The sequence below is a fragment of the Crocuta crocuta genome, unplaced genomic scaffold (genome assembly GCF_008692635.1).
Source record: "Crocuta crocuta isolate KB4526 unplaced genomic scaffold, BGI_CrCroc_1.0 scaffold50, whole genome shotgun sequence".
NCBI classification, from domain to species: Eukaryota; Metazoa; Chordata; class Mammalia; order Carnivora; family Hyaenidae; genus Crocuta; species Crocuta crocuta.
Window position 1 is genome coordinate 6537198 of NW_027527428.1, and position 13335 is coordinate 6550532.

The 13335-nt window shown below is 53.7% G+C and overlaps 1 protein-coding gene across 2 annotated transcripts in view; it reads left to right on the top strand.

Annotated features, from left to right (window-relative positions):
• RPTOR (regulatory associated protein of MTOR complex 1) overlaps positions 1–13335 on the top strand; it is a 325821-nt gene that overhangs the window by 70482 nt on the left and 242004 nt on the right. For both annotated transcript variants that reach the window (XM_077755327.1, XM_077755330.1), the window contains exon 3: positions 9640–9722. In XM_077755327.1, the coding sequence (XP_077611453.1) occupies positions 9640–9722 (83 nt within the window). The remainder of the gene's footprint in view (positions 1–9639; positions 9723–13335) is intronic.

The following is a 13335-nucleotide window of genomic DNA, read 5'->3' on the forward strand; positions in this document are numbered from 1 at the left end:
TTTGCTCCTAGGAAATGACTGGCTGATGAGAGGTGTTGTAGGAATCCGCTACCTTCGGGTGGCAGGGGAAATCTATATTCCATTCTGAATTGAAAAAGAAGTTGTTTTTCCCACTTTACTTGCCTGACTCACTGTCTTTGTCTCAGAGCCTCCCTGCGTGCAGCCCAGGCCTCTTGTGCCCCGCGCCCAGGGACAGAGTAGCGGTTTCTGTGGCTGATTTCCCTGGAGGCCTCCTTGGCTCTCTGCCATGTCCTGGTGCCTGTGCCGCTGAAATTGACTTCTTATTAGCCACCACTGACTGTTTCCTTCGCTTACCCCTTGTTGGAGTGGGATTTCACCAATTGTGTTCTGTTTTCTCCCTCTTTAACTGCTCTCACGTTAGGTTTTTACAGCAAGGCTTCTCAGCCCGATCCCACCGTGTGCTCCCAGGGAGGGCGAACTCCCTGGGATAGTGTGGGTGGTGGTGTCTGAGTATAGAACTGCACCTTCCAGGAGAGGAGCCTTGGCTTTTATTAGATCCCCTGGGGAATCTCCCCCCACCCAAGGAAAGAAATCAAAAGAGCTCCTCCTTCCTACCTCACACAGTCTCTTTGATGGGTGGTTATGAGACATCATCAATGGAAAAGAAAGTAATTCCTTACTTCCTTCTTGCCAATAAAAACCCAGCAAGTAAAAAGATATTTTATATCATGTTTTTAAAATTTGTCTACAGTTTAGGAAATGTAACTTACTCTGTACTAATTTTGGTGGCTTTTGGGTTCAAAAGGGCATTTGCCTTTTCTTTTTATTTTCTTTTATTATTATTTTTATTTATTATTATAATTTTTTGAATTTAAATCCAAGTTAGTTGACATACGGCGTCATAATGATTTCAGCATTAGAACTTGGTGATGCAGCACTTACATAGAACGCAGGGTGCTCACCCCAAGGGCATTTGCCTTTTCTAAGTTAAAAAATTTGCATTTGGCCTTTATTAAAAATTTGGTTGGGCTGGCCCTTCTGATGGTGATTTTATCAATGTGGAATAAGAGAAGAATCCTGGAGATTTGAGTCAGCAAATTAGCAGGGGTATTAAGCAGTGTGTATTTTAATTTTTATATCAGAAGAGAAAAAGTCCCAAAGTTGCAAGCACACAGAACTGGAAGGCTTTTTCTGTGCTTCCCACGAGAGTCAGCTGTTGACCTGCTGACTAGCGCCTGGGATGAGCATGTCCCTCCCTCCCAGGAGCGTGACCCCAGCGCGGCCATCGCCGTCGGGTGGACGTGGGCCCTCCCTCCCTCCCAGGAGCGTGACCCAGCGCGGCCATCGCCGTCGGGTGGACGTGGGCCCTCTGCTGCCTGTTGGCCTCTCCACCTGTCTCAGATGCCCTTTGTAGCACAAGGACCCGGCCCTGCATCGTGCCATTGATTTAATCCCATCCCAACTGGACTAGGTCCTCCGTCTTTCCTCAGCATTCGTGACCCTGACCCCAGAGGATCCCAGGCTGTGTTTAGGCTGGTCTCCCCTTGCCAGAGCCGGGGATGCATGCACGCACGTGTGTGCACGTGCTCCCTCCCAGGAGCGTGACCCAGCGCGGCCATCACCCTCAGGGTAGACACGGGCTGTGTTTAGGACACCGTCCCTGTGTTTCCTCAGGACAGAATTTCGGTTGTGCCTCTTTGGCAGGAGCGTCACAGGAGAGGTCTGCCTTCCCCCCACGGCATCTGTCAGATGGCTCATGACTTGGGTGTATCCCGTTCGTGCTTACAACTTGCTTCTGGTGTGAGGGAGTGCGAGCGCCCCTCCCCGCGGTGTCGGTCATGGCCAGTTCTAGGAGGAGGTGCTGGCTGTGCGGGTGCTCCTCATCAGACTGTGTCTTCCGTGTGAGCCCAGTGGGTCACAGCCCAGTGTCACCGCTGACCATGTTGATGCTCTACTTGTTTCCGGGTTCGCCAGCCGGCCGTGTTCCCGCCGGCCTGTGTGGCCCTCGTCTGCCACCACTGTTGAGTGCATCCTTGCTCCCGGCTTGTTCTTTCGGCCCTTCCCGGGACGGGCCACACCTCCCGGGAGTCCCCAGCCCGGACCGGCTGCCAGCCTTGCCTGGCCCCAGCCCATGGCGCCAGGTAGCGGCAGCCAGGACCGAGAGTCGTGCCAGCCTTGGAGAGGTGTGAAAGGCCAGTGCTTCTGGGTGTGCAGAGCTTCCGTGGGCGGCTGGAAAGACCTGGCTGGAAAGACCTAGCTGGTTGACAGGGGGGTCAGGAGGTCACCCACCCAGAGCGAGCAGACCGGAGGAAGAGCAGCAGGGCTGGGTTCTGAGCGCGTGGGGAGGGTGCTGCTGGTGATGACTGGTGGCGCCGGGCCAGGGTGTCAGGTGGCGAGGGCTGAGGAATGGCTTGGCTGGTGGGGCAAGGACACCCAGGCCCAGGAGGGCTGGTCCTGCGTCTTTCTGGGTGTGGGCGTCCGGAGCGTGTTGGGGCTCCCGCAGGGGTCCGTGCAACCACGTAGCCTACAGGCGCTCCTGTTTGGAAGGCGGCCTGTCTGCACATGTGTCTGGTCTTCTGTCTCCAGAAGTCAGAGGGCTCCGCTCTTCCCTTCAGCACGCCACTCATAGTTGGGGCCTTAGTTTCCTCATCTGTAAAATGGAGCAGTGAGGGCACCTACCTGCTGGGAGGGTGAACGTGGCTCAGTGCAGACTGCCTACGGCAAGGAGCAGCCCCCCACCCCGTGCCTGTTCGCCCCCCCGGACCTCCCCTCGCCATAGCTCCTGAGTGGGGACTCAGGCACCTCCTGTGTCCGCCTCTCTTCTGCCCCTGTGCACTCATTCTGAGAGGAGAAGGGAGCGTGTGTCGTGCACCCCAGCCCAGCGGGACGGCAGCTCCGTGGCTGGAGGCCTCCAGCGGATGTCTGATAGTGGAGCGCTATGTGTTTCTCATGTTATTTTATGAACTAGACATTAGCCGTGTCAGGTGACCCCTGAGTGTGGGAGGTCTCTGTGCAGGGGTGGGGCGGGAGGGGTTGATTGTTTCCTGGCTGCGGACCCACAAAACCGAGGGGGGTGGTCCGTGCAGGCTGGAGCTGCTCTGCCCCGGGGGCAAGGGCTCCGGGTGCTGTGACACATGGCAGACTCTGTGTTCTGTCCCCGGACACGCGCTGCCAGCACCGCCTAGGAGAGAGTGCTGCTTCTGGAGCCCAGAGAACGGGCCTGTGCTCCTTCGTGAAGTGGCCCTTTAGGCTTTCTGATGGTGGCAGGGACCATCGCTGTCGGAATCACCAGCCGGAGCTTCACCGCGCTGCGCCGAAGGCAGTGCACAGCCATCGTCCAGGCGCAGGGAAGGCCGGGGAGGGAAGGCGCCGGCGCTCAGGCCCTCGCGGCTCGTGGGGAAGAGCGAAGGAGCGGCCTCGGGGAGCTCACAGGCCTTCCATCCACATGGCTGGCTGTCAACCCCCCTTTCCCCGCCCCCCCCCACCNTCCCCGCCCCTGCCCACCCAACTCCGCCGGATAATAAGGTGCTGTTTTATTTTATGGAGGTGACGCTCAGCTTTTCTCAGGGAAACAGGGGAGAGGCTGTTTTGTTTTACGGCCCGACATTAAGCGCCGCAGCAGTGATACTGACAGCAGTCCCACTGCAGAGCGGTGAGCGCCAGTGCCTCCTGGAGAAATGTCTGTGTTTGAAAGCAGGGTCCGGATGAGTTGACTGCTGAACAGGAGGGAGTATAACTTAGCTGAGTGATTTTTTACGTGCTCATTAATGGTAGCCGTGCATCATAAGATGTAGGAAAGCTAAAGCTGTGCCAGGTCGCCTGGAAATCCGGGCGTCCTGAGGAAATACTGTGAGGCACTCACCTGTGTTCTTCTCTCACTCCTGAGAGTGTTCCTTCCCCTCCGTGCACGCGGGCACTGAGCGGCCCTGTGCGGTCGTCTTTGCGTGCCTGGTGAGATGGGTCTGCCCTGAGTGGCCCAGGGGCTGCTGTGGGTGGACGACTCAGGAAGGCCGTGTGGAGGGAGGGGGCTTTGTAGGGGAGGCGAGAGCAAGACCTCAAGGAGGAGAAGGGTCCCCACTGTGGGGGCTGAGCCCCCCCCCGGCGTGAGGTGTCAGGGCCACCCGCTGCCATGAGCCTGGAGCACCGCTGGGCCTGTGGTGGAAGCCCTTGTTATTGGGGGCTCCCGGGTGAGACCCTCTTTTCTCTGTTTGCTCGCACTGGCCTCTCCCAGCAGTGTCTCCGTATCCCCCGAAGGGGGCGTGTGTAACTGCATGCAGCCTCCATCCCGATGAGTAGAGGGCCTTGCGTAAGGGACGAGGTCTGCACTTTACCAAGGGCACCCCAGCCATGCCCTCGGCCCCGTGCAATGTCCTCCCAGCTCCTGGTGCCCGTGCGGTGGGAGGCGGGGTATGTTGCAGGGACTTCATCTATCTTGTGGCTAAGTGGGGGCTGGGGGGTCAGACTGAGGGTTAGGACCCGGCTGCAGTGTAGACAGGGCTCTTGTAGGATGCCTGCTCCATCTTGGGACCCACAGGCCCTGGGAGGGCCACTTGCGGCCCTGTGTCCTGCTCCGTCCTTGACTGGACAGGAAGGAACTGTCCACGCTTCCCACCGCATGTGCTTTGAATGAGAACATATGTGGATGACGTCACGCTGATACAGTGCAGAGCCAGCAAATCCATTTCTGATTTCAAAGTGTCCCTTTTGCCATTATTATTTCTCAATTAAAATTAGTTGCTCGAGGTCACACAGCTAATTAGTGGCAGAGTCCTTGAATGGCACACAGAGAAATTTGCACTTGATCTAATAGGCAGTACTCAGCTAATATGTCAATTAACAAATACCTATGAAACGTCCACTTACATACAAGCTGCAAAGAACTACAGATGTTCTTTGAGCAGCGCGCTCTGTGTGTGTTTTTAATTTTCAGTTTGCTCTGAAGTATAACGTACGTAGAGAAGGTGGGCTCATCCCAGCAGATAGTTTGACAGCTTTTCCAAGACTGACCCAACACAGATCAAGGAAGAGTCTAGGCGGCGGCCCTGAAGTCCAGCCTGGCCCCTGCTTACCCTCACATTACCCACACGAGAGCGCACGGGCGGCACTTCTGGGGAGGAGTGACCTCACGGGAGGGGCACGTTAGAAAGGTTCCCTGTGCTCCTCTCTGGGTGGTGCGGAGGACACCAGGTCACCGTGCCTGTGCTCCCTGGGCCCATGCCCTTCTCAGGACCTTCCGGAACCTTGCTAGGAGGAGGGGGATATCCACGGTGCCGCCACCAGGTGCTGCGGTTGGGACCGGCACGTTGCTAGTCGATGGCACACGGCTCTCCTTGAGGGAATAGTGGACAGAACGGGAGGTTTTCCAGGCTGGCTCACTGCCAGCTGCATCGCTGGCCTCTGTGACCTTGACCGAGTTGTCTGACCACCACACGCCAGCTTCTCTCGTGTGTCAGGGCACCACATGAAGGTCTGGTGCCACGAGACACGGGGCTCAGGCTGCAGGAGTGTGGACGCGAAGCTGAAGTTTACACACACGCCGGTCACCCCCTCTTCCTTCCACCCACCTGGCCGCCCACTTTGTTCGCTAGCAGGAATCGGGGGCCGGGATGGGAGAGGAGTCTTATTAGGATGGTGCCCACAGTCTCAGCTGTCTGCACTGTCCGCCAGGGACTGAGTCTTGCTTGGTCTGTTGTAGTAAATGCATCGTTTTCTTGTCCTTGTCTCTCCCCCCGCCCACCCCGCCCATGCTTCGGAGGAAACCATGCAGTTAATTGGTCACAGGGTTCCCAGTAGAGAGGATGTGACAGCCTGCCTTGGTTGATCTCAGCCCCTCCCTCGGGAAGGCAGGAATTTTGAGCCAGACCAGGGAGGGAGGAGGGCGCCAGGAGAGTGAGGGCGGCAGGCCCTCTCTGGGGACATGGGAGAGGACGGCGTGGGGCTGGAGGGCCTGGGCTTTCCCAGGGGAGGAGTCCAGGGGGGAGGGCCGGCCCTGCACGTGAGCACCTTCACCCGCACTCCCTCCCTCCCTCCCCCCAATGGGGGTTCGCACCAGGCACAGGGCACGTGTAGGAACTGCTGCTGACCAGGGTGGTTCCGGCCCGTCTGTCACCTTCGTGCAGAGGAAACCACGTCCCTCTCTTGCCCGTGGACACCAGTCGGAGCACCGGGCACGCGGGTGCCGCACGCACTAGAAGCTTCGTGCCGGCGCTCATGTTTGCCCCTCAGTCTCCTGCGCCAGGCCTGGCATTTGAACGGATTCTATCTGCTGACGCCATTTTCAGCTTCCCTGTGTTCCTAGGTGGCCCTGAATTTTGAGTCTCCAATCCTGATTTATTCTGGTCTTTTGCCAGTCAGTGATTTCGATCATAGCAGAGTTGATGGGGTTGTTGTGATTCCTTCGAGACCTCAGCACTCGGTTCCTTCCGGGACAAAGAGAGAGGAAGACGAACATCTAATTTCTTTAGTTACAGATTGAGACAAATGTACCATCGCTCTTCCAGATAAGTTAATTATGACCCAATATTCATTAGGTCTCACTCAGCCAGAATGTGCTCGTTAGCTGACTGGGCTCTTCTCAAGCTGTTGAATTGGATTCTCCAGGGTAAGGCCTGGCGGCTCTATTTCAAAAAGTCCTTGATGACTTTGATGCACCGATGGTAAAGGTCCCTTCTGATTCTAAAGTCCTGTAACTTAATTTTGTAATTCTTTTTTATTTAAAAATCAAAGCAATACATGCATACAAGCTTTAAAGTCACACCATACTAAAAAGTGGATTAAGAGAAAGCTGTCTCCTCGCTCTGCCCTTCCCAGAGGGTTACTCGGATTCCTCTCTTGTCTATGTAAGTAGTCTTTTCTCTGTAGTAGTTACAAATTTGCCAGTTCCTTTTATTTGCTAAATTTTCTGTGAACTTGTGAGTTCATTGTTTTACATATATTTCAGTAGATCTGTCGAGTGCTATCAGTAATCATTCCATCATTCCAGCGCTCAGATAATCTATTCTTTTCTATTCTTTTTTTTTTTAAAACTAGTACCCTCGCTCCTGCTGAACTGCTTCATCTTTAGATCTGGTTCATGGGCGTCTTGTGATCTCTCTCTTTCTTTTCCTGGCTGCTTCACGGCCTTCTTTTGTGCTATATTCTCAAGAGAAGAACACGGGACAGATTTTTTGAGTGTTTGCATGTCTGATAAGACCTCTGTTTTACTGTCAGTCTTGAACATCAGGCTGACGGTATTTTCACGACAGACCTGGAGGTATGGCTCTATGGGTCCAGCTTGCACTGTCGTTGGGAAATCCAGAGACTCTCTCATCCTTTGTGAACTGATTTTTCTCCAAGGACTTTTTTTTTTTTTTTTGGTCTTTCGTCTTTAGCAATTTGATTCTGATGTATGCAGATATGGGTTTTCTTGGGTTAATCCTGTTTGAGGTTCGCTGAGCTTCTCGCATCTGGAAGTTTACGTCTCTTGACAGATTTGGGAAGTCGTCAAGCATTGTATCTTCAACTGTTTTTTGAGTTCTACTTAATTTTCTCTTCATTGTGAGACTGCGGGTATGTGAGCACTATTTCCCCCGGTCCCGTGAGGCTGGTTCTTGGCAGCCATTCCCCTTCTGCGGGGAGGAGGGTTACGATCTTGCCAAGGTTGGATTGTACAGGGGGCGGCAGGGGTGTGGGGGGAGATTAGCTGCCATTTTGCCTGTGTGGAAGGCGGTATTTGAGGGGGATTCTTGGGGGAGTTGGGGTAGAATTAGTGTGAGTACACGGAAAACAAGGAGACTGAAAACAGTTCAGGAAAGGCGTTGTTTTGGGGACTGTGGCTCAGCAGTGAATAATAATACCTCCCTTCGTCACACAGTCTAGCAGATGGGTTTCAACCGTTGGGCACACACCTGTAAGGCTGAGTGACGAAGGGGCTGCCGAGTGGCGGGTCCTGGCTGCAGGCAGGAAAGGCTTCATGCGGGGAGTGAGTCCGGAGCTAAGTAGTGGCAGTTTACATGGTAGGTCCTTTTGCCTGGAGAAGCGACTGACAGACCCGGGGTACATGGCAGGCGTTTTCTGGAAAATGAACAAAGTGAGCTCTCACTTTATGGTAGACATGGACATATTTGCCGCCAGTAGTAAAATTTGAGATATTTGAGAACAGTATATGGAAGATCCCCATAGCTCCATGAACCAGGGTTTTACAGACGACCAGTGATGAGGGCCCTTCCATCAGTAACGGGTCCATTCAAGGTACACGGCAGACCAGCGGATTTCAGTGCCATGGGTGCAGGGTCCTCGCTGTGGTTTCAGACCCCACCCTGCACAGGGCCTCAGACCCCACTCTGCACGGGGCCCCAGATCCCACCCTGCACGGGGCCTCAGACCCCACCCTGCAAGGGGCCCCAGACCCCACCCTGTACAGAGCCTCAGACCCACCCTGCATACCTTCTCAGACCCCACCCTGCAAAAGGCCCCAGACCCCACCCTGCAAGGGGCCCAGACCCCACCCTGCACACCTTCTCAGACCCCACCCTGCACACTGCTAGAGGACCTGCTACCTTGCGTGTTGGCACAGCGTCACAGGAGGGGGCCATGACTGTCTATAAAGGCTATTTATTTATTTAATGTATATTTATTTTCGAGAGAGGGAGAGACAGAGTGTGAGTGGGAGAGGGGCAGAGAGAGAGGGAGAGACAGAGCATGAGCAGGGGAGGGGCAGAGACAGAGGGAGAGACAGAGCATGAGCAGGGGAGGGGCAGAAACAGGGAGGCACAGAATCTGAAGCAGTTCCAGGTTCTGAGCTGTCAGCACAGAGCCTGACGCGGGGCTCAAACCCACAANCACCTGTGCGTGAGGTGCGGCTTCCTCCTCTGTGTTGACCAGAACCACATTTGTGACACGAGTACAGCTGTCGTGTGTGAAACCAGACACCAAAAACTTTGTAAGCATTGTAAAGCAGTCCTACTCTTTGCCTTAATTTTTTGCAAAAACAGTTTTCATAACGTGTCTATGTTCAAATAAGTGTCTGTTCAAATGTAATGGGTTTGCTATTTACTTTTAAATGAATGAATCCAGAAATACTTTTAAAATTTCTCGTTTGATTTTGAATACAGCAAATACCAATAGATGGGGCCACTTAAACGTTGTTTGGGGCTCCGTCTGCCTAATTTTCAAGGGTGCAGAGAAGTCCTGAGACCGTGTGAGTTTGAGGACTGGCTGGTCACAGTTATTTGCACTGGAACCCACTCCCGAAGTAGGTGGGCGAACCACTAACACGGGGACGTGCTTGGGAGATGGCTTTTGTGCGTCGGCGAGAGTTTGCAGATGCGCACGTCGCCGTGGCCGTTCTGCCCTCCTCCTGGCCCTGTTGCGTGAGCGCTGTCGTCAGAAGGTGAGGGGAGCACCGTGTGGCCCTCCCTGCGGCCCCTCCTTTGCGCGGCCTGTGGGCAGCGTGGGGATGAGGCAGTGGGGGTGCGTGGTGAGCACAGGGCCCGGAGGACACGGCGCCGAGCAGGTGTGGCATCCTGGCCTGTCTGGGGCACAGCAGTTCCTGAGTCTGGTGATGGCAGAAAACCCTGGTTGTGTCTTGGGTCCGAGGTGGCCGTGAAGTGCGTGATGTCGGTGGATGCAGTGGGACGCAGGCCTGGCGGCGAGGAGATGCACAGATAATGAACTTTCCCCTTTTTATTGCTTCTTCAGATCCTCTGTCGATGGGGCCTCAGAAAGCTCTGGAAACCATCGGTGCCAATTTACAGAAGCAGTATGAGAACTGGCAGCCACGGGTAAGAGATCTCCCTACTCTCCCCTCTCTCCCTCTCTCCTCTCTCTCTCTCTTCCTTACAGGGGGAGCCGCCTCCGGGGTTCACACAGCCTTTGAGTCCAGGCGAGGGCTCCTTACAGCCCTCCGCGCTCATCCCTGGGGGACCAGATGCCCCTTGCTGCCGCCCGCGCCCTTGGTGCACGCAGAGGCCCTTGGTGCGTGCAGGCAGCCCGGGCCCGGCTCTCTAACTTGTCTTGTCCCAGCTTCCGCCACAGTCTTTAGAAAATGAAAAGAATTTTTCTCATTATTCTTAAATCATGGCTTTTCTTTTGCACAGGAAATGCATTTTCAGTAACTTTTCTGCAGTCCCGACTAGTCAGAGCTCTTCTCCTTCAGTTCTCAGACAGTTGAGAAAAACACTCCCCATTCAAAAGATGACACCTATTATATGCTTTGTCTTTGATCCAGAAGGTAAGGTTGTTTTTAGGGAGCCAGTTTCCAATTACTGAGCCTTTTGTTGCTTATGTCTTACATTTGGGGGGGGGGGGCTTCGTTTAAAGGAGAGTGGGGTGGAATACAGTAACTGTGTCAAATTGCTTTTAAGATCTTAAGCTATTTGTAAACCACCCCAAGACCTATTTCCTTTAGCCTTTCTCTTTAGCTGGTTTGAAGATTTAATGGTCTTAGTAGAAGGGTAGGAATTTGGGGTGTTTATGGAGGTGCCTTTCCATTCAGCCAGTGTAGCGGGCTCTGGAATTCTCCACAGGGCTCGACGGCGGAAGGTGCGTGGCTGTGGCCTTGCCGGTGCGCCGCCCGCATGCTTTGCTGTCCTTGCCCCTCCTGTTTGAGCCCCTGCCTCATGGAAGCAAGTGGCTGAGGGGCCCCGGTGAAGCCTGTCTGCCTGGGACCTTCATCTGTGGACCGTGTCCACGTGATCTTGGGTTTTGGGGTTCTTTCCATGTCATTTACATTCTAAGAGAACAGGCAGGAGTGAGCCCGTCCGTGCCTGTGCCCGCCATAATTGGTGCCACCGCCCATAGTCCTGGGCTGACTGAGCGATAGTGACCGTCTGTTTCTGAGGCTGGGTCTCGGTGCCCCCATTTTCTCACTTGTCCAGTCAGTAATCCCAGTCCCTCATTCTGCAGAAGGCGGTTTCTTAGTGGTGATTTTGATCCATGCCTTAGGGCTTTGCTTTTTCCTGTTACATTTGTTATCTCTTGATGGTTCTGTAAAAACCCAGGAGCTTTTCTCTTGAGAGTGTGATGCCTTTGGGTGTATCTCTTTAAAAATAGTCGAGATGCCTACTGTTACCAGTAGGAAATAGCTTCCTTGAGGTCTTGGAAGACACTCCGGGATCTCAGCGACGACACCCAGGCGCCCAGGGAGCCCGTGTGGTACAGACAGGCTTTCAGGCCACACGTGACAGCACATACAGGGAACGTCACCGGGACCCAGAAGGTGGAGAACCCGCAGCACTTGACTTTAAAAGAATGCCTTTCTGACTTACCTACACCTGACCCTGCCCTGGGTTTGACTTTATGCTTTGCATCTTGCTGGGGGCACTTACTTAAAAGAGAATGCAGCCAGATGCATTCAGATCTACCAACTGTTTTCTTCACAGGAAGGAGCTCCGCCATTTTAATTAACTTTTAAAGAAGTATAAAGTGAGAAGATACAGTCTTCAGAATACATGTTTAATATTTCAAAATACTGTATTATAATGTTTATTCCATTTGGTATGATTTGTAGTTTTGTGTGGGTTTTTTTTGTTTTGTTTTTGTTTTTAGAGTGCTAAGTTGATTTACAGCTAGTTTTCTTATTAGTTTAGCTGGGTAGGCATCGGCTAGTTCACGCTAGCTAGCAGTATGTGGAATCTTCGAAAGTAGGATCTATTATTATTTTTAATCTGAATTTCTAAGAGAAAAATCTCTCCCGTGGCATCTGGAAGAAGCATTGCCATGAAAGGCAGGCAGATTTATATATAGGAAACGATCGCAGATCCAGAAATCACGATAGAATCAGTGTGGGGTTGAGAGTTCCTTTCTCGTGGTGGCGGGAGGGCCAGCACAGGGGTGAGTCCTTCGGACGGATGGGTGTTCGTCTGAGCAATGCACTTGACGTGAGCGGGATTTCCAGAACGGCTCTGCGAGGTAACGTTTGGAAAGAGAGATGCAGTTCACAAGGCTGGAGACGGAGGATGTTTCTAGATCGCAGGGTGCTTAGGAAGAGCACTGGTGGACCGGTGCAGGCGGGACCCCCCTCGGGACCGGGTTATGGAGGGGGCTTGGGACGCAGGCCAGCTGCCCCCCGGAAAGGCGCAGCCAGTGCCCATGGAGTGCCATCTTTGGCCTGCATTCGGGAAGCAGAACCCCAGCCATAAATACTCGGTATTCCCTTTTTTGAATGTCAAGACGATTGCATTCATTTGTAAGTACCATAAGGATGTTTAAAATTTTGCTGCTTCCAACTGTTGGTGGGATTCATCTATTCCAGAAACAAGCCTCAGGTAACGGAGGCAGCAGGAGACCTGATGGCAATCTGCTGTCGGCCGCGGGGCGGTGCCACACGCACTGGGCAGTGACGGCGACGGTGCGGGCCCCGGCTCAAGTGGTGTGCGCTCTGCTCTGTAACCCCCCAAGGGGCCACCGGAGAGGGTGGGAGGCCTGCCTCGTGCCGTCTCATCGAGTTTGCACAAAGCATGAGGCAATTACCAGGCTCCGATGTTTGTGTGCGAGGTGCCTGTTCTAACTGTAAATCAGGCTCCTTTGAAACATTGCAGAGCTAAACACACACCACATTATTGCTTCTACAGGGCCCCCGAGTGCTCTGCAGTAATAGAGGTTGATGTGCTTTTTGCAATAAAACAATGGGAGCGTTATTAAATTTCTAGACCTTTGATGTGGACGCCCATAGATCTGCTTTTCTCTTTGTCCGTGTCCCGGATTGGGAGACTCAGAAAGGTGGGGAAATAAGGTCATGTTCATTAGTGTTTGCGCGCCTCCGTGTCACTGTGTGCGGGGTGCGACCCCAGCGCCACACCCCAGCGCCACACAGGCCCAGCACAGAAGTGGCCACGGAAAACCTGTCTGCCTCTCGTCTTGCAGAGTTGATGTCCTTCCTCATGCTCTTTCCTCCTTGTTTTTCTAGCTTTTCCTATTCAAGATTAAACATCTTGATAAAGGTGACTTGGGATCAAGAAGGAATTTAGAAAAGCCAGGATGGTGCTATTTTCTTTTCTGAGGCTGGCAGACTCTCAGGCCCAGATTTCCTTTCCAGGCCGATTGAACCGTTGTCTAAATAATTTATCAGTTTGCCACTGGTGAGATATTTCTTTTGATTAAATTTAAGGCTGTGCCTTTCTGCTTCGTGGGTACATAAATCTGTGTTCTGTGGGAGACCGAGGGAAGGGTGCCAGCTGTCGTCCCGGCTGCTGGTCCTGCTGTGAGACAGGCCTCGCTGCCCCCTCCGCGAGCCCCCGCGGGCGTGCGACTGGGCAACGGGACTGGGGGCTTACAAGGCACAGCATATCCTGTGAAGAGTTCATCTCTCTGAGGCGTTTTCTTACAAGTCGGGCCTCTGGTGGTTTAGCACAGGGTGTAACCGGGCTGGAGCTGGGGGGGTGGGCGGTGGGGGCA